The 22,693-nt window shown below is 41.5% G+C and overlaps 3 protein-coding genes across 3 annotated transcripts; 2 read left to right on the top strand and 1 right to left on the bottom strand.

Moving 5' to 3' along the window:
- The first annotated feature begins 674 nt into the window (after positions 1 to 674).
- LOC128714496 (U6 snRNA-associated Sm-like protein LSm6) lies at positions 675 to 990 on the top strand. The gene is made up of 2 exons (XM_053809371.1): positions 675 to 765; positions 842 to 990. Exons 1-2 carry the CDS (start codon positions 675 to 677, stop codon positions 988 to 990), a joined length of 240 nt encoding a protein of 79 aa, XP_053665346.1.
- A 336-nt stretch (positions 991 to 1,326) lies between these two features.
- Positions 1,327 to 2,236, bottom strand: LOC128714008 (uncharacterized). The gene is made up of 3 exons (XM_053808885.1): positions 2,207 to 2,236; positions 1,515 to 1,600; positions 1,327 to 1,444 (listed from the first exon to the last, which is right to left on the bottom strand). The coding sequence occupies exons 1-3, from the start codon at positions 2,234 to 2,236 to the stop codon at positions 1,327 to 1,329; spliced, it is 234 nt and encodes a 77-aa protein (XP_053664860.1).
- Positions 2,237 to 5,369: 3,133 nt separating this feature from the next.
- LOC128714550 (uncharacterized) lies at positions 5,370 to 6,161 on the top strand. Its single transcript, XM_053809425.1, has 3 exons — positions 5,370 to 5,390; positions 5,461 to 5,634; positions 6,027 to 6,161. Exons 1-3 carry the CDS (start codon positions 5,370 to 5,372, stop codon positions 6,159 to 6,161), a joined length of 330 nt encoding a protein of 109 aa, XP_053665400.1.
- The last annotated feature ends 16,532 nt before the right edge of the window (positions 6,162 to 22,693 follow it).

Genomic DNA, 22,693 nt, shown 5'->3' with positions numbered 1-22,693 from the left:
TATTGTACATTATTTTTGTGGAGAGATGTTCAATGATGTTCGCAGTTTGTCCGATTCGAATTCTGTTCTACGGGTTCGAAAACGAGCTGTTATACGTTATTTTGTTATTCTGGAATAGGATAGGAAAAAACAATATCACTGAAACAATTGGTTTTATTTATTAGATGAGTAAATTTTAGTTCGTGAATGCACAAATGTTTGTTGTAATAAAACAATCCGAAACAATTTCGAAGAAAATATTCGAACATGCCAAGGAAAATCAAATGTCAAACCATGTGTCAAATCTTTCGCGTCGCATTTCTATTGTTTACAACAAACAGCAAAAGACCGCACTTCACACGCGAAATTAAACAAGATTTGATTGAGAATTAAACATATACTAAAGGTAAGAATGATATGATTAGCGTGATTAATCTGTGTAGATAAAGATTTTAACTAATAATTTCTTATCAGCTAGCTGATATTCAGGCCAGTAGGGGCTAAAAAACTAATCGCTAAACTTGAACTAAAACTTGTTCCATCCGGTGTTGATTCGTTCTTCTAGAAATCACGAAAATCAATTGTACATAAATACTTATAGCGGACTTTTCACATAAATCTGCAGTGTTAATGTAGTGTTTCTGATAGTGAATAATTTTGCCTAACACCCACCTTGTCCTATTCACAGATTCACAATGTCCCGCAAAGAAGCGCTTTCTCAATTCATTAACCAAATCCATGGCCGGCCCGTTGTCGTCAAACTCAACAGTGGAGTCGATTACAGAGGTAAATGCACGAGCGTGATATGTGACCCATATGCAAGCAAAATACATTAACAAACATATGTTTATTCTGAACGAAGGTGTACTTGCTTGCCTGGACGGATACATGAACATTGCGCTGGACCAAACCGAAGAGTACGTAAATGGGCAACTGAAGAACAAATATGGGGACGCCTTTATCCGTGGAAATAATGTACTGTACATTTCGACGCAAAAGAGACGAGTCTAAGGTGGGGCCAGCTATTGTGCAGAATAAAAAAGGTGGATCTGTGTAAAAAGAAGGTTTTTTGTTTTCTTTATTTGGTAACAAATTACTTAAATGTTTTAACACAACATTCCCTTTCTTATGCTCAGCTCCTCCCAAGCTCGCTTAGTTATATTAGTCGTAGCCGTAATGAAGTCTTGGCCATTACTGATATCCGACCGCAAGTTCACAGTCTTGCAGGATGTGTGAAACAGTCGCGGACTAATGCGATGCCACCTTCAACAAATGGTTTGATAAAGCGCCGACACATCGCTCCATTGCTTTCAGGACACAAATGAATTTAATGCAAACCCAAGGGGCTCAATGAATACCGTCCAAAGGTGAGAAGCTCTTGTACTGGTACAGCTCCGGTCCTCCATAGCCGTATAGTAGTTTCCCTTTTCCGTTTTCGTCGTAGTAAGGATACCTGTACTTTGGCCTGTGAAATGGAATCCGTAAACATGTGTTTAAAGTATACTCCAAACAGTATTCCATAAATCATTCTTTACCTTTCAAAATATTGGAAATTTGGAGCTTTTGGTTGCAGCGTTGATTCTGCGATAGGGAGAAGGGTTGCTAGCACAAGAGCCAGAATCTGTAAATATGAGTGACCCAAATATTTAGTACCGATTTATAACGAATTTGTAGTAAAATCAGTTGAAAAAGGAATTCGTTGGTCCCGAGGACCATCTTTACATCATTCGCATGATCTTCAACATGTTGGACAAACACTTAATCTATCCCAAAGGTCGCAATAAACAAATACGGTTAGCTCCAACACACACACATACACTCATCAAAAGACAAACAGTGACGCGAGTAAGTCATGCTACCGCCCTCGAACACCTTTACACGTGGTTATGCAACAGCGATGTTCGTTGTTTGGTGGGGTCTATCGTTCAAGGAAATCTGCAAACGTGCAGCTCGGCAGGTAAACCAACGGATCATTTGATCGCGCCTGTACGCAGAGCGATCGCGCGTTTCAAATTCAACGGCGCTTTTCGACTAGGATTGTTGTTGTTGTTGAACGCACTGTCCCCGTTCTGGAATATTCGGCCACTTTCTACAACCTGCTTCAACCCGGCATGGTCGCTCACAAGGGCGTAACACTTTCCCGGGACCCAGTTCAAACTACGAACATACCATGAGACGCTATACTGTACGGTTCGTTAATTTCTCCAGCTTTGTTCCCGCTACGTACCGTGAAACACAATGCAACACACTTATGCATTTTGGTGGCGGCTGTTTGGCACTACTGCTGAATGAACGTGTGTTTGTGTGTGTATTCCTCTTGTTTTTTTTTGCGCGGAACAATTTTCGATTCCCGGGGCGCAAAACAGTTATTTAACCGTGGTACCGTAGCTCCTTTTGTGGCACTGCAGCACTTTTGCGGTAGAAACTGAAAGATACAAGCTCAGCATCAGTTGAACGATCAGTTGCTGATGAGAGACGATGATGGGATCGGATCGTTGTAGGGAGCAACCCAACGTGTTTTGGGGCACAACCTTCACACTTACTCTCACTCGCACACACAAACACCACACGCTAGCTGCGAGGTAGGTCACCAGTTTCTGTACGCAATTGTACGCTTAAGCATGTGTCCGAGCGCGTTCACAACAAAACCTCCGGCGCGTAAGACTTCCCACCATAAACTGAGATTCGGAATGATCGTCTTACCGTGTACGGTCGGTTAGCGCAGGTCGTCGTTCGAACGATGGTGGCATTCGCATTTCACGGATACAATGGCAGAAACGAAATGCCGTAGGGGGGACGATCTAGCAGTGGCCTCGTGCCTGGTTGCGCGGTACTTTCGGTTTTTACCACCTTTGGTGATCTTGGAAGGAGTGGGAAAACGAAACGAGCTGTTCGTGTGGCACGATCGTCACAAACGAACCGTTTGATCGATCCACCAAAGACATCTACATTTTGTTATTTTAAGATTATTGTGAAGGTAAATAGGCTAAAAAATATATAAAACCGAAATAAAAACACACATAATTTGCACGAAAAACTGGTTACAGTTAGTAAAAATGTGTAAATATTTAAGTGTTACAGTGAAGTAAATTTAGTTTTATATAATCTTTACATTCTTTTAAAAAAATCGTCTGATTGAATAGTAACGTTGGTAATTTTATATGCAAGAAAATGAATACATAATTTAAAAGTAAAATTCGATTCGATGAACAAAACGCAACCTCACAAGCGAATAGCGGAAGCGAACTTGTGATCGTGGCGATCAACAACATCGGTTGAACGTTTCCCACCAGCCTAACCGGGAGGGGTGCAAGGGGTGGAAAGTGAAAGTAGGAATTGATGCTAGTGCGTACTGCAGCACGAAGATCGAACCGACCGACACCAGGCACGTACACCTTCCCGTAGTCTGTGTGTTTTGCGATTCCTCTTCGGTTTGTTATCACAACACCAGCACCACGCTACACTAGTTTCGAGAGTGTAAGTTACAGTTTTACCTGCGGCCGGATTCTTGTAATGAATGGGCAAGAAGCGCAAATGCAGTTTTTTTGGTACGAAGATCTTACCAGCAACGCACACCCAGTGACACAGTGCGCATAGTTTGGCTCTGTATTGGTTATAATACAAGCGCGCGATCACGAGCGAGCGCAACGAAAGAGCTGGTCGCGCGTATAAGCGACGAACCTTCGCGTTTTACCAAGGAAACCGTTGTCATGTTTTTGCTAGCTGGGATGATCGGACATTCCTTCAAGAAGCGGTGGTCTTGATGATACAAGTGACCAAAAAACGTGACGCAGCTTATGCACGCACGTGTTTAAAGCTGCCGGTTCATCTGTGTATGATCGGTTTTTTATTGAGACGGTTGCGTTTCTTACGCCATTCGTTTTGGAGGCTGATCTCATAGCGCTAAGTGAAGGTTAGCAATGAAATAAGTTTTTGGATAAGCGAATGTTAGTAACTGTCCGCATGCGGAATTAGATGTAACTATCCTCTTTATGAAGGACACCGTACGTTTGCTACGGTGTAATGAGTTTTCAGAAATGTTTGTAAGGACGAATTGCAAGACAGGAAATGATTCACGAATATTTAAACAATCTTCGATGTAATTTATTCAACGAAATATTAATGCCTTCTTTTATATAAATGTTTATTTTCTCAAATATTAATAATGACCTTTAGGTCATTGAATGTGGCATATTTTCCCCAATAAAAAAAATGGTATGAACCCTGAACTACTTCCATTTATCAGAGTCATCAAACACTAAACAACAGACCAAGCAATGTGCGAACTGTGGGTAAGTTTACGGAAGTGTGAAGCATCTTTACTAAGGGGATGCGTCGGTTTGTGTGCTCGTGACACAGATCATATGCGTGATCGTCCGTAGGCCGGACCATGGATGGACGCGATTCGAAATAAAATTGCATCATCATTGAGGGCAATTGGGAGGGGTGCTGGATGTGATTAAATTTCACAGTTTTGTCCTAAACGGTGTGTTGTTTATAAGATTCGTTGTAGCAAGTTGATACGAAGACCAGTATCGATGTAGGAAAGATATTCGTACGATTGTCTAACACTGCCAAACGGCCAAGCGACTTATCTCCGCACAGATCTCATCTGCAATTCCACAGGTGGTAGAAAAATTGGGTCAAATGCTCAATTGCGATCGCGTTCCACCTTGCTGGGTGTGGGTCACCTAATGCCTAAACCGAAAGCCTTCGATGGAGTGTCCAGCAAACAGATTTGGGTTGTACGTATTTTCCTCTCTTCATGTTGCTTGGTTATGGCTCTTCGTCGTCTTTCTTGGCGCTTGGAACGGTTGAAACCCATCGTTTGGCTTGCCGTCGTCTGTTACCGGGCGGTAGATGATTTAATCGTCTGCCCCATAATCAACCGAACCGTAGCGTAGTGCAGTTCGTTCATTTCGCCCATTCGCGGTGTGTTCCGCGTGCGCATTCAACTGTTGCTGAGCTGTTTCAGGAAGCGAACAGAAAGATTTTGAGGAAAACTCCGTTGTGAATTTCCTCGTACCTTTGTGTGCATTGATCGTGCCAGGAACACGATCGTTGGTGGTGCTTTTGTTAATGCATGTACTGCCGAGGTTACCAATCGAACGACCGGTTTCGTTGCAAGTTGCATTTCGGTCTGAGAACAAACCACGGAGGGAGTTGGAGTTAGTGAGTGTCTTGATGGTGGGTTTTCCACCATACTACTAGGCATCGGGGCGTCGAGCGCACTAAGACTGGGTGGGAGCACTGAACTAAGGCTTCGGAGGTAAACGACTGGGAAAGGAACGTTTAAGGTGGCAGTACGAACCGTATGTTCTGTGTGCGTGGTTAATACACTGGAGAGTTCGTGTTTCGTGTTTCGGGCTAGCTAAAGTTGCGGTGAAACCATGACCAAACTGGCTGTTGCTGTAAGTGTAGCATGTAGTTTGTGGCTATCGGTATCGTGTGTTTACAGTGTACGTTTAATTTATTGCACAGATATGCTTAGCCATTCTAGTGGCTTCGGTGGAACATCGTGTTGAAGCAACCGTGGTAAGGTTGTTAACGGACTTCATCCAAAACAATGTCGCTGGCATACCGCTCATTCACAAGACGGAGGAGTATGACTTCGATCCGGAGATAAGCAAAAAACGAAGGGAGCTATACTATGAGGTTGGTATTGGCTAGATAAGATAGAGGGTTTTGTGGCGCATGAAGCTAACCATAGTCCCGAGTGGCTTATGTGTCGAGTGAGCGATCATTGGCAACTAGTGCCTTTTGTATGTTGCGCAACTCTTTAAACGACTCCTCGCCACATCCAGTACCAGTTCGAGATAATCATTGATGATCAGACTTGTAACGCCTGCTCATAACTACTTCTACTCATTAGACATGCAAATTGTGTTGTACAATGTGATTAAACGTGTCGTGCCTAAGAGCTTCACTATTTGGCTGAAGCTTAAATACAGGAAAATTAGTTGCACGCAATAGACATATTGTTCAACAACAATCCTTCTTCTACTTCTTACTCAACAAACTATTCACCTTGTGTTTGTATTTTTCAGCTGCATGGGTACCGTGGTGAAAAGATAATCGAACGAATAGGTCTCGGTATTGATGGCAAACACCACGAACGGCTTGCATTCCAGCGGCAACGCGACGAGGGACATCTGCAGGGTCTCAACTATCTGCAGCCTTAGAAGGAAGGCTGTTTTTTGGGGGAAAAGAAAATAATGAATCAATCTTTAGTGAAGGCAACATTTGAAATTCGGCTAGCAGAGGGAAGCCCTTGGTGCGAGTTGTGCTTTGCCCGGTCCGGCTCGGTGCGATTGGTTCGTTTTTGCAGCACGATACGGCAGTTTTTGTCGGTGAAAATCAACAAGGCCGCCAAAGAGTGTAGCCCGTAAAGGTGATGTTGCGAACAGGCTGTTCGTATAAGTATAAGAAAGAGTAAAATGCCTAAGAGAGGATGATTTTCTGTTTAAAGAACGAATTTAGACGATTTGGAGTAATGTATTTTAAGCAAATGTGCAAAGCACCATGTGACAGCTGATGATAATAAATAAAACTAAACTAAAGTATATTTTAACTGTATAAACAAGAATCTGTGTAAGGACAATTAATTGGACCTAGTGACATTAATGACGAAAGCATTCGCACCGTCCTCGGGATAGGAACAAGCAGTACTCTTTCCTTCTCTCTGCTGATAGTACTGTAGCAGTTAATCGGAATTCAAGTGAAGCATTAAGTTAATTTTAAATTTATCAAGCCAAAAGTTTGCTTGGGAAGCGGGCCTCCCCTCCCTTAACCACCCATCGTTCCACGCGTTGTTCCAGTATCCGTTCCATCACAGTGTGCCGAGGTGAAAAAGCCAACCAAAGCCAAACAGAGTGGAGAGCTAAAACAAATTTTAATTAAATTCTACCTTACCGTCTTTCATCGTTATCCACCCGCAAGGACGGTGTTTTACGTTTCCTCATCTGAGCAGAGCGGCAGATCGTCAGTGTCGCCGGAAAGCGGCCACCAAATCAAACAGATCGGAGAAAGTTAAAAAAATTACTTGCAGCTCAACACACACTACGGACCCGCTGTTCTGCGCGGCTGGGAACATCTAGGTTTCACTAAGATAGCGGCAAAAAGGGGTTTCTGTGAACGCTTGGCAAGCGTTCTAACGTTGCCTTACAGCTCGATAAATGAAAAAGTTAACAAAGTGACCCCTAGCGGTAGCAGAAAATGGCGCTGCGCGAAGGAAACCGCGACAAGGTTGGGTTCGGGCAATCGTTGGAACGATAATTTCGGAAGTTAATTTCATGCTGAAGCTAAATAAATTGCACACCAATCATCCAAATCCCTGGTGGAAGGAGCAACAGTCACCAACCTGCAACGGTTGTGGAGGATACGCAACGCCAAGGATCAAAGGACCTCCGGCTAAGGGGAGTTACGTTTTTTTTATTTGGTGGTTGTAAAAACATTGACAGCAGTTTTATTTTATAGAATAATTAATTTTATTTTCTGTTTGCTTATCCCGTTAATCCCAGATCCAGCAATATTGAGCGCAAACGTCAAGGAATGAGCTGAAAACGTAGGTAGTGAAAGTATGCTTCAGTGCTGGGTTGGGGACGAATGGTGCGCCAGGATCAATATACGAAATATTGCAGAAGTTTTGCATTATGCTGGCCGATCGTAGTGTGCTGGCACGATACAGCATGGGGAAATCATTGCGAAATTTGATTATTTCGATTCGATATCGAACTGGGTACCATCGTTATTGATTTCAGTTTTGATCTACAATAATACGCGAATGCTTGTGTTAGAATATTGAGGACTTAAAAACCAATTGTAAGACTAATTCACTTTTGATGATAGATATTTACCAATAAGAGTATGAAATCATTTGAAAATTGCACAGCATTTGCTTGAAAATCAAAATGCCTTTTAGTAACGTCTATTCATTACGTAACGCAAAAAAACAATAGATTAAAACAAAATTAGCTGAATCGAGCGAAAGTACTATTAAATCTGCAAAAGTAATAGTAACACCCTCAAGTTTATACTTTTAAGGGAAGGTTTATATGTCTTCTTCATGTATAAGCGCAGTTTTGCAGTCTTCAGTATTAATCTCTAAATCACTAACATAATAAACGAAAGTTACTCTTCATATTATAACATTTTTCTTTAGACATTAAACCATTTAAAACTTCGCGACATTGCAAACTTTAAATTTGTGTAGGTTACAGTCCAATTTTCCTCAAAGTTTCGTAGAAGAAAACATCTGCACGAATTTGTTCCTCTTAAAGTTATTACAGTTTTTGTAAAACAGATTTTAGCATACGCTACTGGGCGACTCCATTCGTGTTATTACATGTAGCAATGGTAGAAAAAATATGAAAAAAATACACAAGACGTATAATTTCAATTCACAAAAATCACACATTCTTCCGTGAAGTAACTAAAAGGTCAGTTACCCATAAAAATATGTTTAAGAAATACCATTCAGAAACAAAATAATGTTGAAAAAAATTGTTTCACGTACAACATACTCCTCCTTGAACGATAGTTATCGCCCGATATTAGTTAAAAACTGCGCATTATTTTTTTTTTCTAAACAAAAAGCTAAATATAAAACAATACTTAAGGAATGGATTTTAACGACCAAAATCATGAAATTCGGTACTTCGGTGACAAAATTTCAGCGTATATGGTAGATTACTTCCGAAGATGTAAACCAAATCAGTAAACTAAACAAATCCGAAAGCAGCGGATATAAAAAGATCACCAATTCTCGTTGTCCTCAGGGAAAAATTATATCCTAGGATACCTAGGATTTATATACTTAATTACGTTGATCGTGATATTTCATATTAATCTCTTCAATCACTACAAATCTCAAAGAGATGAACATTTTATTTTTGGTGATCGTTAACCGCAGAAGAAGTTTTTACTGGTTAGGGAGTCATCAACGCTTATCTGGAGAATGCAAGTATTGTGGTATCGGATCAATCATCAGGAGTCACATCATCAGATGTTTCTTTTAATCACCACTGCTCAACAATGTCTTTGTTTTCCAGGTGTCCAGGATTGCTGATGTCGATCAGTTAAAATTAAGTCAACGTGTAGCATAATGTGCACTTATCGATTTAAAGCCGCATCGATCGGACGATCGGTTGATCAGCCAATAGAAGTAAAATGTGAATGTAAAAGTGCATTCACGATCGATAAGCTGTAAATATGTACATAAATTATATGTTGTGCAATAAAAGGTAATATTTCAACCAAACGCGTCGGAATTATTGCTCTCTAATTGGCCTGACTTGCACCTGTCTAAAGATAAGCGCCGCGAAGTAAGCTTCGCGCACGCAACATTACAGCTTCGTGTTTTAAAATAGCTGTTACAAACTAATAAATTAAGTCATAAACTCTTGTACAACCACAAGATAATTGCTACAAAAGTGGATATTTCTTCTTTATCGGCACAACAAACTAAAGAGACCTAGGCCTGTCATTTCTGACTTTCTTTGACTTAATTTATCCGCAGCTAGACAGTCAACTCTGCGTGCGGGGGAATGCTTTAGATGGATTTTGGACCGGACCTGTCGTGTGAAGACAGGCGCCCCTATCAATAACCCAACGGGCCGCCCCAAATGGGAATACGTATGTAAATACAATCATAGGTGACAAGGGAGAAGCTCATTTTGAACAACGCTTAAATTTGTATTCGAAGTTTACAAATTTTGCGAACTGGAAACATCTTACATTGTGTGTAACACAAACATAATGTAACAAGAATCCTCTCCAAATCCCGAACAAGAGTTTCGTAATAAATGGACGACGCATAGCTTCGCATGTAGAAGTCTACTTTTAGGCGCCGAAAACCAAATAGGGCAAAGAATGAGGTCCAAGAAATGGTGATGTGCGTTACATAAGCGTAGGCGTATTGGAAATGGTGTAAATATTTGTAAATGAAACTTATTAGTTAAAAATGAAGCACCATTGAACTTAAAAATTCATACTAAGTTACAAATTTAAAAAGTCTCAAAAAGTCAAATCAGAGTCTACAAGCTTAGAGAGCGTAGAATTAGACTTCAGGGTAGCGTACAAGCCAAACCTGCATTTTAACTTCATTAATTTTTCTAGTCAAATAATTCTACCATAGCATAATTTGCACCAAAATGTTCTGAAGTACGAACAAATAATATTAAAAAATAATTAAATCAGCTTCAAAATTGTTTAAAAATAACCATCAATACAATAATTAAGTGTTAATACTAAGTACGCAGATTTTGCAGCAGAAAAAAGTTAATGAAATGTGCACATCCACTGTATTCCTAAATAACATGCATGAGTTATTCAACGCTATGAAATATTTGCTAAACAATTGTTTAAATTAGCATCTCGTTTGGTATGCTCTATTTTGCTGATAGATTTATGATTGATTTCGTAAAATGAAAGCGAATGCAGTGTGCATCTTTGAAACTACGATTACATGCTTAGCTCGACTCAACCTTACTGAAGGCGCACAACCATTTCACCTTCAAAAGCACCCATTGAAAGGAAGAAAATTACAAACCTGTCAACTGCTTCGGATGATTGCCGGAGCACTAATTGAAATCCATTACAAAGGACTCGCAACTAATTCATGCGAAACTATGCGAAATCTATGTGCGCAACACTCGTACGCGTCCGCCCTCACGCGTAGGTAACGTAACGTGCTGTCCCCGCACCGAAACAGCAATAGGATCCGTACTACCGCAGCAGGTAAGTGTTCTGTAAAATGGCAATCTGTACCAACAAAGCGTTTCCGTTCGGGAGGCCCGGATGGATGGAGCACTTCAGCGCTAAACCGACTGAAACTGTCACACAAATTTGTGTCCGGGGTTGGGTGCGGTCTGATGGCTGCGAAAAGGGGACCAGCAATGGTAGGAATTAATAACTTTTGAGGAAAAATTGAGTGTAAAATGAGGGCAAATTTCAACAGTTTCCCGCCGATTTTCTGCCCCCTTTTGCCGCTTCCGTCGCCGGCGGGGGGAGGAGCTAGATAAAAACTCATAAATAACCTCATCAGGAAAATCGACCAAAGGTTAGCGTAATTGTCCCTCGTCCGTCATCACTCCTGCACCCTCCCCCGGGTCACCCGTGGGTCAATAAATAAATGAAAATGAAACATTTCCCCGGTAGGCGGAACGGTCGGTGAGGTGAGCACCCATCGTCTGCTGGGAGGGAAAGTGGTTCCGTTACGTTGTAAGGACCCTGTCCCGCATGGCTGCACTGCCAATTGGGTTCCTTCCGCAGGCTTCGCCGGTGCGAAAAACAAAGATCCATGCGGCAGACACAAAGACACGGTTTCTCGGTCGGTCCCACCGCGCCAACCGGCCGGATGTGCCGACATGAAAAGAAAATGTGAAAAATTGTCTTCCCACCGGGAAGGAGATGATTTCGCTAGCTTTGCCCAGCGCAGTGTTCTCTTTTCGCCACAGCTGGGGTGGACTGGGCTGACTTGGGGTTAGACTTTTGACCGTGCCTGTCCCGGCTGTGTGTGGTTGGTTAGCAGGTCGGCGGACCCCGCTTTTCGACTTGGTCGGTTGGAAGGTTGGAAAAGAGAACAAAAGAAATTAAATTGCTTAAGTTATTATGCGAATGACGCGAAGGATGACGAGCACGGTAACGACACAAAGGCGTCCCAGAAGACGACCACATTACTGGTGATATCGATGCCATGGCGCATCATGATACCAGCGGAGGATGCTGGAAACCTGCTAGACGAACCTTTGTACAGCACCCGGCTTGGCCATCATGTTAGGCGGAAAATAGTTGACATTTAGCAGCAATCTTAGGGCCAACAGCGCAAGGAATTATAGGCATAAGGATGATGTGGTTTAATTAAGATACCGTTTTGCTGAAGGGTGAAGCTTCTTTTTTATCGTTGGTTTGAACTACAACCATTATTATGTTGAGCTTGCGTTGTCGTTGTGCGATTTGTTTTCATGACATACATACACGCACGCAAACGGATAATTTGATGCACCATAACCCTCTTTGCACCTGTTTCATCGCTACCGTTGTCACTGAATGGGAATAATTATTTTCAAACTAACCGGCTTATTAAACCACTGGATAGGAGGGGGGGGGGGGGGGAGGTGGGGGCTTGCTTCTATCGTGCTTGGGTGTCTGCTTCCGGCGAAGACGACATATCTTGCCAGCAGACTATTAGCACAAGCGTTGCATAAACCACACCGGACTATGGTAAAGAAGCAACAGAAACAACAGCCCCCGTGCAGTCAAAAGTTTTTCAATTAACAAACTGATGATAATAATAAAAAAATAATGGAAAAATCAGCAGGACATCGGTGCACTACCGGGATGATTTGCTCTCTGTACCGACTGCATCCCCCAGCGCACGTAGGAGCAAGATAGTTGGGCAGGGGCAGCTACCCTTTCGGTTGTCCCGGGCGTACGATGGCAAATGTCAAAAACATATCCATTTCAAAGCAAAACGAACGACGGTGCAGAATCCGGCTTGGAGGAAATATTATTGTGTGAATAAAACGAGATAAACAATCATGTTTCTGCAATGGCTCTGGTGAAGTCATAGTTATTTGTTTTGCTGGCAGCAATGGAGCGTTGGACCAGGGGTGTAAAAGGCTTTGTTTTTTTGGCTTTGGCTGTTTTTTTTTTGCGTGGTAAATAGCATTTATAACGTGAATTGGACTCATTTCTAGCTTGTTTTAAGCATTTAGTAGCTAAGAAAGGATGAAAGGAAACCATATTGAAAAAGGTTTTAGCAATGTCTTTCAGAATCGTTTATTCTTTTAGCTATAAATGATCTAATATAGATAAAAACCTAAAAAATGCATAATATTCTTTACAAACTACGATTAAAAAATAAAGATTGAACAGTTTAGATTACCTTTTACCTCTTGTCGTAAGCAAATTTATCGATCGGCGCGATGGTTAAGTTGGGATGTCGCTGGTACTTTACACCACAGAATGGCTGCCAAATCTCGCATAGACCGATCTTCCGCAAGTAGAATTTTAGCTTTCCAACTCTGAATAAATTTGAAGAGTCAAGATCAAGTTGCTGTAAATCGCCCATACATATTGTGTTGCAAATGAATGCATATTAGTGTCGTACAAAACTGTCATTAAATTACTGCGTGCGATATAAATTGGTTTTCTGATCCTTCCGGTAAACATTACTCTCCCAGGAAAAGATACAAATTTCATTGGGTGTTGCCCCGCAATGCTTCCTGCTGTAAACGGCAGCACAGCCTAACTAGCAAGATGAATGTCAAATTTCGATTCATTTATTTGCAAAGTAGCGGGGACAATCTTTTGAATAAACGCTCTCACACTCTCAAAATGTTCGGGTCCCGTGAAGGTAGGGAGACCGGATCAAGAATCAAGTGCCGCATCAGTTCATTCCGGTTGAATGTCACGCAAGGTTTTCGATGGAGATTAAAAGGGGGAAATAATCGAATTCAAAAGGTTACAAAACAAGTGTCTTGGTGCGTGGTGGAAGGTAGCAGCGGGAAGCGTTTGGCGTCTTGGTAAAGCTTTGCGGCAGCCCGATAATCTTCTGCGCTTATTGGAATAACGATTTTGTTTCACGTGACAGCACCAGCTTCCGGTGATTATCCGTACGATCCAAGATGTTTGTGAGTGGCGGTGTAGGAAAAGGTGTAGAAAATCTTTATTTTATTAAAAAATTTCACCTTCTCGCTGTGAGGCAGCTGATCGTTTATTCAGCGCAGTGTAAATCGCAGCCCCACTGTTCAAAGCCATTGCTGTAAGACGCTCGAATGGAAGAAATGGGAGTTTAGAAGGCAACGAAAAAGGGCACAAAAAACCCATAGCAAAACCGAAGAGAGCAAAGCACATCGAAACGGTTGGAGAGATTCCTCCTTCCATCCTTATGAAGTTGCATATTCCCATATACCTTGAGGTGAAGCAAAGCTTTTAAGGTTCATTTCACTCAATTTTGAATTTTTATTTGACTTTACCCAATATGTATCCTTACGATTCGGATTGGGTAGGGTTGCGGGTGTCCCCATCGATGACAGAAACGTAGCGGAATCGCTTTGCAACGACCGAGAAAAGTAAGCACACTAAGCACCTTCAGGGCAGATCGATTGGAAAGGATGAACCGAAGGTACAGTGCCGAACAAAATAAGAGCAAGTATAGGTTTTATAGTTCACAGTGAATTGTAAGGTATTTATAGATAAGATCAGCTAAGCATACATTTATATCAAAAATTAACAAATGTTTTTTTCGAATACTTTAATACATCATTTTAAATAAAGAAGTAGAACACTAAGGTCAAACGATATTTGCTCTTTCCCGAAACACACTAACTGGTATCTTTTTCCCATCCAGCTCATTCCGGAGGAAACGGCAGAAAGCTGAAAAGAAAACTCAATTCCCTTCAGTATATTCGATTGCTAGCTCCCACTCTCGCTTGCAAAACGGCAAAGGGAAAACATTATTAAATTTCCAATAATGTACAACCGTGTTGAGTGAATTGACTTCAATCTGGCCAAACACATACCGAAGAAAATTGTAAGATGATAGCGATGGTACTCACTCACCGGTGGTAACGAGATGGTATGGAAAGGAGGAGAGCGAGCGTGTGGCTTGTGAGGTGGTTTTTGTACGGCGTATCAGGACCATCCAGCCAGTGCCATGAACCTGTGCAGTGCTTTTTATTGGCATCCCAATCCTTTCCTGCGCACCGATTACACCGGGACAATATTTTTACCGCCATTTAGCTACAAAAGGGCCGCTCATCTTAAAATGGAAAATCCATCCGCCGTGTGCACGTATGCAATTTAATAAGCGTTATTCATTCCACGCGAAATTCCGTCCCGGTAGTGCCATTTGAGCAGAGTAGTGAGCGATTGCCTTTCATGAGACATAATAAAATAAGGTGCAGTACAAGGGCGTGCGGGATAGGACAAGGGCATCGGGTGCCATGGATGGTGTTGTGTAATTGAAATTGTTACAGTTTTCTTCCTTTCTGGGAAGCGAATGCGATGGAAATATTGTACCATCTTTTTTTTCGTTTGTAACGACATGTGTGTATGTGGTGGAATGAAATGTTTTTTAATGAGCGAAATATGCCAATTGTTTTCGGTTTCATATCGTCACAGCGGCTCATTAAATTACATTCATTGCTTGTCGTACTGTGCGAGAGGTACAATTTACAATTGGGTATTTTATTAAGATTTATCAAGAAGATTTAGTATCTAAATCACTGAAATGTATAATAACATGAAATTCTTTTAGAAGGTTATAAAACATCGTAAAAGCTTAATTTTATTTGAGTGAGTGACTACTCCAATTGTTACTGCATTTTTATATTTTAATGGTGTAAAATATGCCAAAAGTCCATTGCGTATTTCAAAGTATAAACTGGAACGATTTCATATCTAATAAGAGCAAATGTTACAAATATGAAAGAAAGTAGTAGTTTGACAAGGTGTCGGATATTTTATACAATTTTTCAAAAGTGTACAAACTCACTCATGGTTATATGATGAAGACTATAGGGCCAATTATCTATTGCAAACAAGATATAAGAGAAGCGGAAAACAGATTGCTTTTAGGAAAACATGTTTGAGTCGACAAGTTTTTGACTTCGTGGACTTGAGACATGATTTGTAGAGCTTTACGTTTAAATGTTTAGAAAAGTTTTTTTTTCACACTGTAAGCAACAATCATTCAATTTATTTTGTTGTTGTTGTGTTTTTTTTATACATTCCCATTCCCATTCCTAGGGGAAAATAATAAAGACCCGGCATAGAACGGGTAATTGCATACCTTCGGGGATTGCATAGATTCTGTTAAAATTCGTGTAAATATGATTGTTGCGGTATCAATTCAAATACTGCGACCTAATCGAACTTGACCAAATGAATTTAAAATTAAAAACAATGCAAAAAAGGTCCGAAAGCGATAGTAAGTTGTAGGAGATACGTTTAAAAGTGGCTTACGCCAATGAAGAAGTTAAGGGGTGCTAATTCAGGGTCAAATCCACATCCTAATACTAATAACAAATTCCAGAAACAACGAGATTCTGTCATTAAACGCTCTATCATTCCTTTTTTTTAATAAAATGCGGTCAACGTAAAATAGTTTCCTGCACATATCCCATCTCCAGTCTCAGTCTTCAAACATCAATTGTGAAGTAAGAAGTGTTGAATGATTTGAGGTCAACAGTTTGTTAGTGCTGTGCTCCGTTGTAGGTGTTTCGTACTGAAGTATCACGCAATCTGTCACTACTTCCATTAGGACTTATTTGTTTGTGAATTTCCACTTCACGGTCTAACTGCAGCGCTCGCTAGCATCGTACCATATTTTAAGCCTCTTCCGTTCGTTCTTACTGTGCGAGTTGACTTTGTGTATTTCTTGTGCCACAAGCCAGTACTGTGGGTGCAATGCAATATTCAACGGAAGAAGAAAAGCTCCCACTACACGTTAATGTGCACCAGCGTGCAGGATCGGTTTGAATGCAATTTTTAATTCAGCACTTTGCTTATTTTCCCCACCACCTTCACGAGTTTAACGAATGCGATATTGAATTCGCATTCATCTTTTAGCTCCAACCGTGCGACTCATTCGATACTCGCCATCACAATTCGAGCGCATTAGCGATTCCAGTTCGACGGATTGTTTTTCACGTGCCGTTCAACATCAGAGGACGGAAAAACTTTGCTTCCGTTTCCGACCGCTTCAACTGGTACGATTTTATTTCGCCTTTCGCCCTTGTTGTTCCACGCTCGCCAGATACGCGGAAAAAAGTTTTCTTCCTCCATTCTTGAGCGCTTGCAGGGACGCGAAGCAACAGAACGTCCCACAACCACACGAAAGGTACGATCGAGATGCTGCAAATCGAGTGAAAAAGTGGAAAAGTTCAAGAGGATTTACCATTTACAGGCTCTTTATTTCGTTACTTTGTCTAGGCGGTGGAGCGCGAGTCCCAAGCCCTTGACTGCATTCATTTACGAGTGCGAGTGCCGACGAGAGTATCGGCTTTGCCTCATTTGATTGTCACTCCCGGGCGGTGCGCGTAGGACACCACATTAAAAGGCACAGCCGAGATCAGAGGGCATCTCCCTTTTCTGCCGCAAGTGTTTGATGGAGTGGCAGGATTTGGTTGACTGGAATGTTTTGTACACCGGTTCGTCGTAATGGTTGCCTAAGCCCGAATCAAGTGGCAAGTGCGGGTTCGTGCACAGTCCGGGAGACAATTGAAAATTTTCTCTGTTAATTTTCCATTCAACCGAATGATGCCAGTGGTACAGTGGGTTGGTGACAGGATTGAGGGAGGCTTTTGAAAGGTGATTACAATTTTATTCGAATGAATATCTGATTCCTAGTTTCATTCAACGAATATTAACAAAAAAACAAAGGCTAAAATCTTCGCCATGTGATTTGCATCAAGAGCATCTATTCGTTGCGTGTCCGATGACATGTGATGTAGCTTAACAAAAATGTTTAAAGTAAAACTTGTTTTAACATTCCATCAATAATCACAATATTTATTTTAAAATTTGCTTCTAGATTGGCTAGATTGGCTTTAACACACAATGCCTAGTTATGTTAAAATCGCAAAATCGCGATCAGTCTCGCTTGTACTAAAAGATCTGGTTGTTCCATTCGTAGAAGAGATAGTTGGTAACTATCAGAGGGGATGACGAAGGGGAAAAGCAACCATTGATCAGATCTTCGCCATGCGGCAGATCTTGGAGAAGATGGCGGAGTAACAGCTACATTCCTTCCATCTCTTCATCGGCTTCAAAGGCGCATACGTTTGGAATCCCGGCCAACCTTACCAGACTAGTACGAATGACAATGATCAACGTTACATACTAGGTGATGGTGGATGGGAAACTCTCCAGGCCTATTGCTACTACCAAGGGTCTGCTTCAAGAAGATAAGCTAACTTGTCTACTCTTCAACCTCGTAGGAGCAAAATCCGGGGACCATCTACTATAAGTACACCATTGATTTACGGCTCTCCTACGTAGCAGATGCAAATTAGCAGATTGCCAAAGGATTGAACAGGCGGCAGAAATCCTCGGTTCGGAAATTAACGAAGTAAAAACCAAATAGACGGTGTCACCGTTAGCGGCCATGATTATAAATAAACTAATTTACACAGAGGTGACGTAGAGATAGTTAATCGCACCTTCAAAGTTCACTTATTTTGGGTCAAAGGTTAGCACCGACAACCTTTTCCGGCACTTCTCACAACCCTCAGTGACGAAAAGAAGTCTGTAGACATATCTTCTTTAGTTAAACTTTGTGATCAAACCGTCTGTTGTTACGATCACGAAGTTATTGGAAAATAAGTTCTTCTCAAAATTGACCCAGAACTTATCGATCGGTCGTCCATAGCAACACCCAGGCTCGCCAGAAAATATACTTTTACCAGAATCTTAAACCGTTGAATAGACTGATCATTCCGCATGCGGATATCAGCCATATACCTTTTTGGTATATGCCATGCCTTTCGTCTTCCATTTGAACTTCTGATGATATCTCGGGCCTGCCGAAATCAGGATTCCAATCGATGGACTCTCGCTGCTTCAGAAGAACCAGAATTTTGTAGATGTTTCCTTAGTGATGTGAAGACTTGTTTATTCCCGGATGGATCAATAAGAACAAGACGCTAACCGACTGATGGAGTGAATGTTATCAGTATGTAGTATTCTCTAGTACATATAGCCTAATGGCTAGTAAACCGATCACCAGATAGGAGGGTAATGGCATGAATAATCGAAACACTTGGTCCCTTTTTTAAAAAATACATGGGTGGTTAGTGGTTTATCTATTCTAATCTGATCTAAGCGACCTCGATCGTTGTGTATTTTAGAGAAATACAGACGACAATGCAAAGTCTGCGTCATTGCTAAGTATAATAGATCAAATGTACGGCTATTCTATAACATAAGGTGTAACAAAATGCTACTTTTTTTGGCTATTGCTATTGCTACTGGATTCAACATGTGAAGTTTTCCTCTGAAATAATTTGAGAACTAGTAAATCAGATAGCACATTGCTGTAGACCTCAATCTTTACATCTCCACGTGCAGAATTATCCGCAATGAACTTGATACACATATGGAAGCAACGATACGGCAGCTGCTTGGCACGATGCGTGTGTCGCTGCATGCGTTCCATATTATTGTTACTATTTTCCAAAGCTCACATTTCACTCGCTCCACACAATAGGGGGCGCTGTATAGATGTGGCCCGGTTTACAATGACCGGCAGCAGACAGTGACAAACGTACCACACGAGAAGTAGAGCCAAAATCCTAAGAAAACATATCCCTTTACCGTAAGGAAAACATTACACACACACGTAAGACGAACGGGGCACCGGATCGGCACATGCATGCCGAACTGCACGATTGCTCCGCCGGGTGGTATGCGTCCCAAAAGGAAAAGCTCCGGTGCCACCGAGACACAATGAAAACAAAGCATTATGTTTGCAAATAGAGTGCATTGTCGTCCGCGGTTAAGCTTAGCGGGCAGCAACCGTTCAGCCAGGGGATGCGTAGCCGGGGATTAGGTTGATTAGGTTGGTTTTGTGGTTGCTCGTTGCTACACGTTCGCTCTGTTTTGAATACTCATTTTCCGCTGATCCGGCTAGACTTTTCTCACTTGGTGGTAACGTTGAAGCGTTTGTGCGTTAAGTTTTGCTCGTTGGAGGAGGCGTATCGTTTTATTGTAGCGATAAAATTTGCTCATATTAGGCTCCACGGAAGTATCTATTGTTTGTTAGGTGGAAGAAGCCTGCTGCTAATCTGCTGAACAGCTGTTAATTGTAGTCGCAAAATCACTAACACACAAAAATGGTAGTAAGTTAGTGCACATTCCGTACAATCTGCACTGACGGCAATGTAATGTTTATGCTGTTATGTTAAAGGATTTACCTAATCCTTACCCGGTCCGCTCTAGATTATGATCTGTTTTCTTTGCCATGTCCTCGCTGCAGTGGTGTGCCATCTTTCGGGACGCATTTCTCTTTTGTGCCTTGCGATAGGTGCTTGATTTTCACAGCACCGCCATTGTCCGATTTCTTGGAGACTAGAACCAAAGTAATAGATACGCATCGATGTGTATTTTGCTGTCCGTTCCTGCAAAAGCCACATGCATCGCTAATCTCCCGAAGGATATGGACCAGATTTGCAAACGGCACATACACGCAGTGCTTGAGTTTTTGGCCAAGCTGATGGAAACAAATGAGGTCGGCGACGTAAAAAGCATCTCATGTGAGGATTTTTCTCCCACTTTTCCCTCACGGTAGTGCCATTATGCTGTACGGTCAATTTAGTTTGCCGCTTTGTCCGCGGTCGTCGGAATGAATAAGGGCGTGCCATTTTTTTTTGCTGTCGGATGACGAAAAAGAGTATTAAACAAGCTGTGAAACCACTTGAAGTTGTTGGTTTTTTTTTTATGCGGCAATGAATGCCCAAGTGTGAAGAAAGCAAGTCTTGGAATTGGTGAAAGAAGCTGGACCACATGTTTTCCAGGAGCGACTGGAATTAGCTTGCTTTTGTCGATCGGTTACGATAAACTTGGGCGAAACGAACGACTTGAACAATAAACTACACATTCGTAGCACGCTCATATGGATGGCCATCAGCAGCTGCGGAAAAAGCCTCATGGTCAGAAGCACAGCACAGCAGCGATTGTTCATTTCGAGAGCGATATCGTGCTGCCGTACCGTCACTTGGCTCTTTATTAGGCTGGTAAAATAATCGGGTTGTGTTTATCGCCTGTCGCCTCGACACAATTAGAAATCCTACCGTATTTACTCGGAAATCATGGCAACAAATTGGCCCTAATCCCATTGCTTGCGTTTCGGCCGAAGCCGGGCGGTAGCAGTAGGGGATGCTGGAAGAAACATTTTAGGCCCACCAAAAGTTCATGTACTTTCATGGGAAACATACAGTGCCGTTTGCAAGCTGCATCCCTTTCGTTGAGCGAACCATCCACAATGACCATTAATGCACAGAGCGCAGAGGAAAAGAGCAAAGAGTGTCGGAGATGCGCGATTAGCACTGCACAAACAAAAAGGCAACCGAAGGGGGAAACGAGTTAATAATGGGAAAATCAGTTTTATTCGATTTGTTGATTGTTGTTGGGTGACAGGAATGTGGGTGGGTGAATGTTTGTGAATGGTGAATTTTCTCATCGGGCTGGTTCTCACTAGTCGTGAGTGCGTTATGTTTGCATTGGCGAGTAAATTGGCTTCAGTGCACAAATAAGATCTGGTTCGGTGTTTGATGTTTGCGGGGACTTGTGTGCACCGTTAGTCCGTTTTTAATTAGCAAAGGATAGTCTTCAATCCCTGCAGGATTCGATTGTGATACAGTAAATTTGCAATCAAACATAATAATGTTCCTTCTCATTAACGCATTTTGTTTCCATTAAAATTTAAAGTTACTACGAGTTTAAACTACATTTAATTTAACAGTATAATACTCTTCGTGTTTCCTCAACCATGAATTACTGTTATTCACTTACCCTGATGCAGTATAAAGGTTAAATTGGAAATAAATGAAACATTCATTTTATTGTTGTAAATTGCCAATTGGGGCAAATAAAGTGGCTCATAAGATTACAACCGCTCTAAAAAGTATAAAATAAGACTTTCCACAAAAAAGTAAACCTTTGGAACAAAATTTTAATAAACGTTATGAACTGCAAGGACAGTTTGAGTATTGTTTTTTGCAATCCATCCCTAACATGAAATTTTTAAAAGTGCATGACAATATTGTAATCCTTTCTGTATAATCTCGTCTAGATTGAGTCTGGCAAAATGGTTGACACAAAACCAAAACGTTGGAAAAGCTGTGCTAAAAAAATATACAAAACAGCACATACGTACGAATGCCGCTGCCCAAGAAGCTTTAATTAAATCCGTATAATTGAATTTTCGAGTGCACTTGCCGGATGGTGTAATACGCGCTTATTAAAGATGACTCCTTCTGCATTGGTTGTGCGCTTATGGACGGTTTCCCCAAGCTTTGACCTATTGCCCTCTCTCACTCTGTGCGTTTTCCCCTTTTACAGACGAAACAGAACGTACGAATAGTGAAAAAGTAATTATACAGAAGAATATGCATAGAGCAGGGCAATGATATTAGCTGGTGAGCTGTCGTGAGTGGATTTAACTTTCAATATGAAACTTTCATCGCACATGTACCACACGGTGCCGCATCATTTTCCACACGTGATCGCGCGACGCGAACGGGGTACAGATCATCTTGGTTGGAGATATTATATTTTTATGAAGCACATTTTAAGCACTTAGCATGATTGCAGTCATCTCGTGAAGATGCCATCTTGAAAATGGTTTAAATGAGCAATTTTCGGTACGAGGAATCACATCTTTAAACATTATTTAGTATGACAGAGTTGACTTCGTTGGATAAGCTAGTTAGATTGGATTGGAGACCTTCATTGGATAAATTAGACATTAGCTTAAGGGCTCAAAACGAAAAATGTGCTGTAAATGTGTAAATGTAAATGTTTAAAAAGAATATTTTTTAATTGCCACGTTGCACATTGCAGTCTATTCGCTGCTGTGCATTCCCTAGTAAGGGGATTCCTCCCTTAATCTTCCTCGATACGAACGATTGTCACAGGCAACCAATCGATCCAAAGGGGTAGTTCACTCCGCTTCACGGTACGGCCGTGTGCCGCATCGGCGAGATTGGCT

This window comes from Anopheles marshallii, chromosome 3, assembly GCF_943734725.1.
Source record: "Anopheles marshallii chromosome 3, idAnoMarsDA_429_01, whole genome shotgun sequence".
In the NCBI taxonomy this organism is placed as follows: domain Eukaryota; kingdom Metazoa; phylum Arthropoda; class Insecta; order Diptera; family Culicidae; genus Anopheles; species Anopheles marshallii.
Note: the sequence above shows the minus strand (reverse complement) of the source record. Positions and strands in the feature narration are given on the sequence as shown.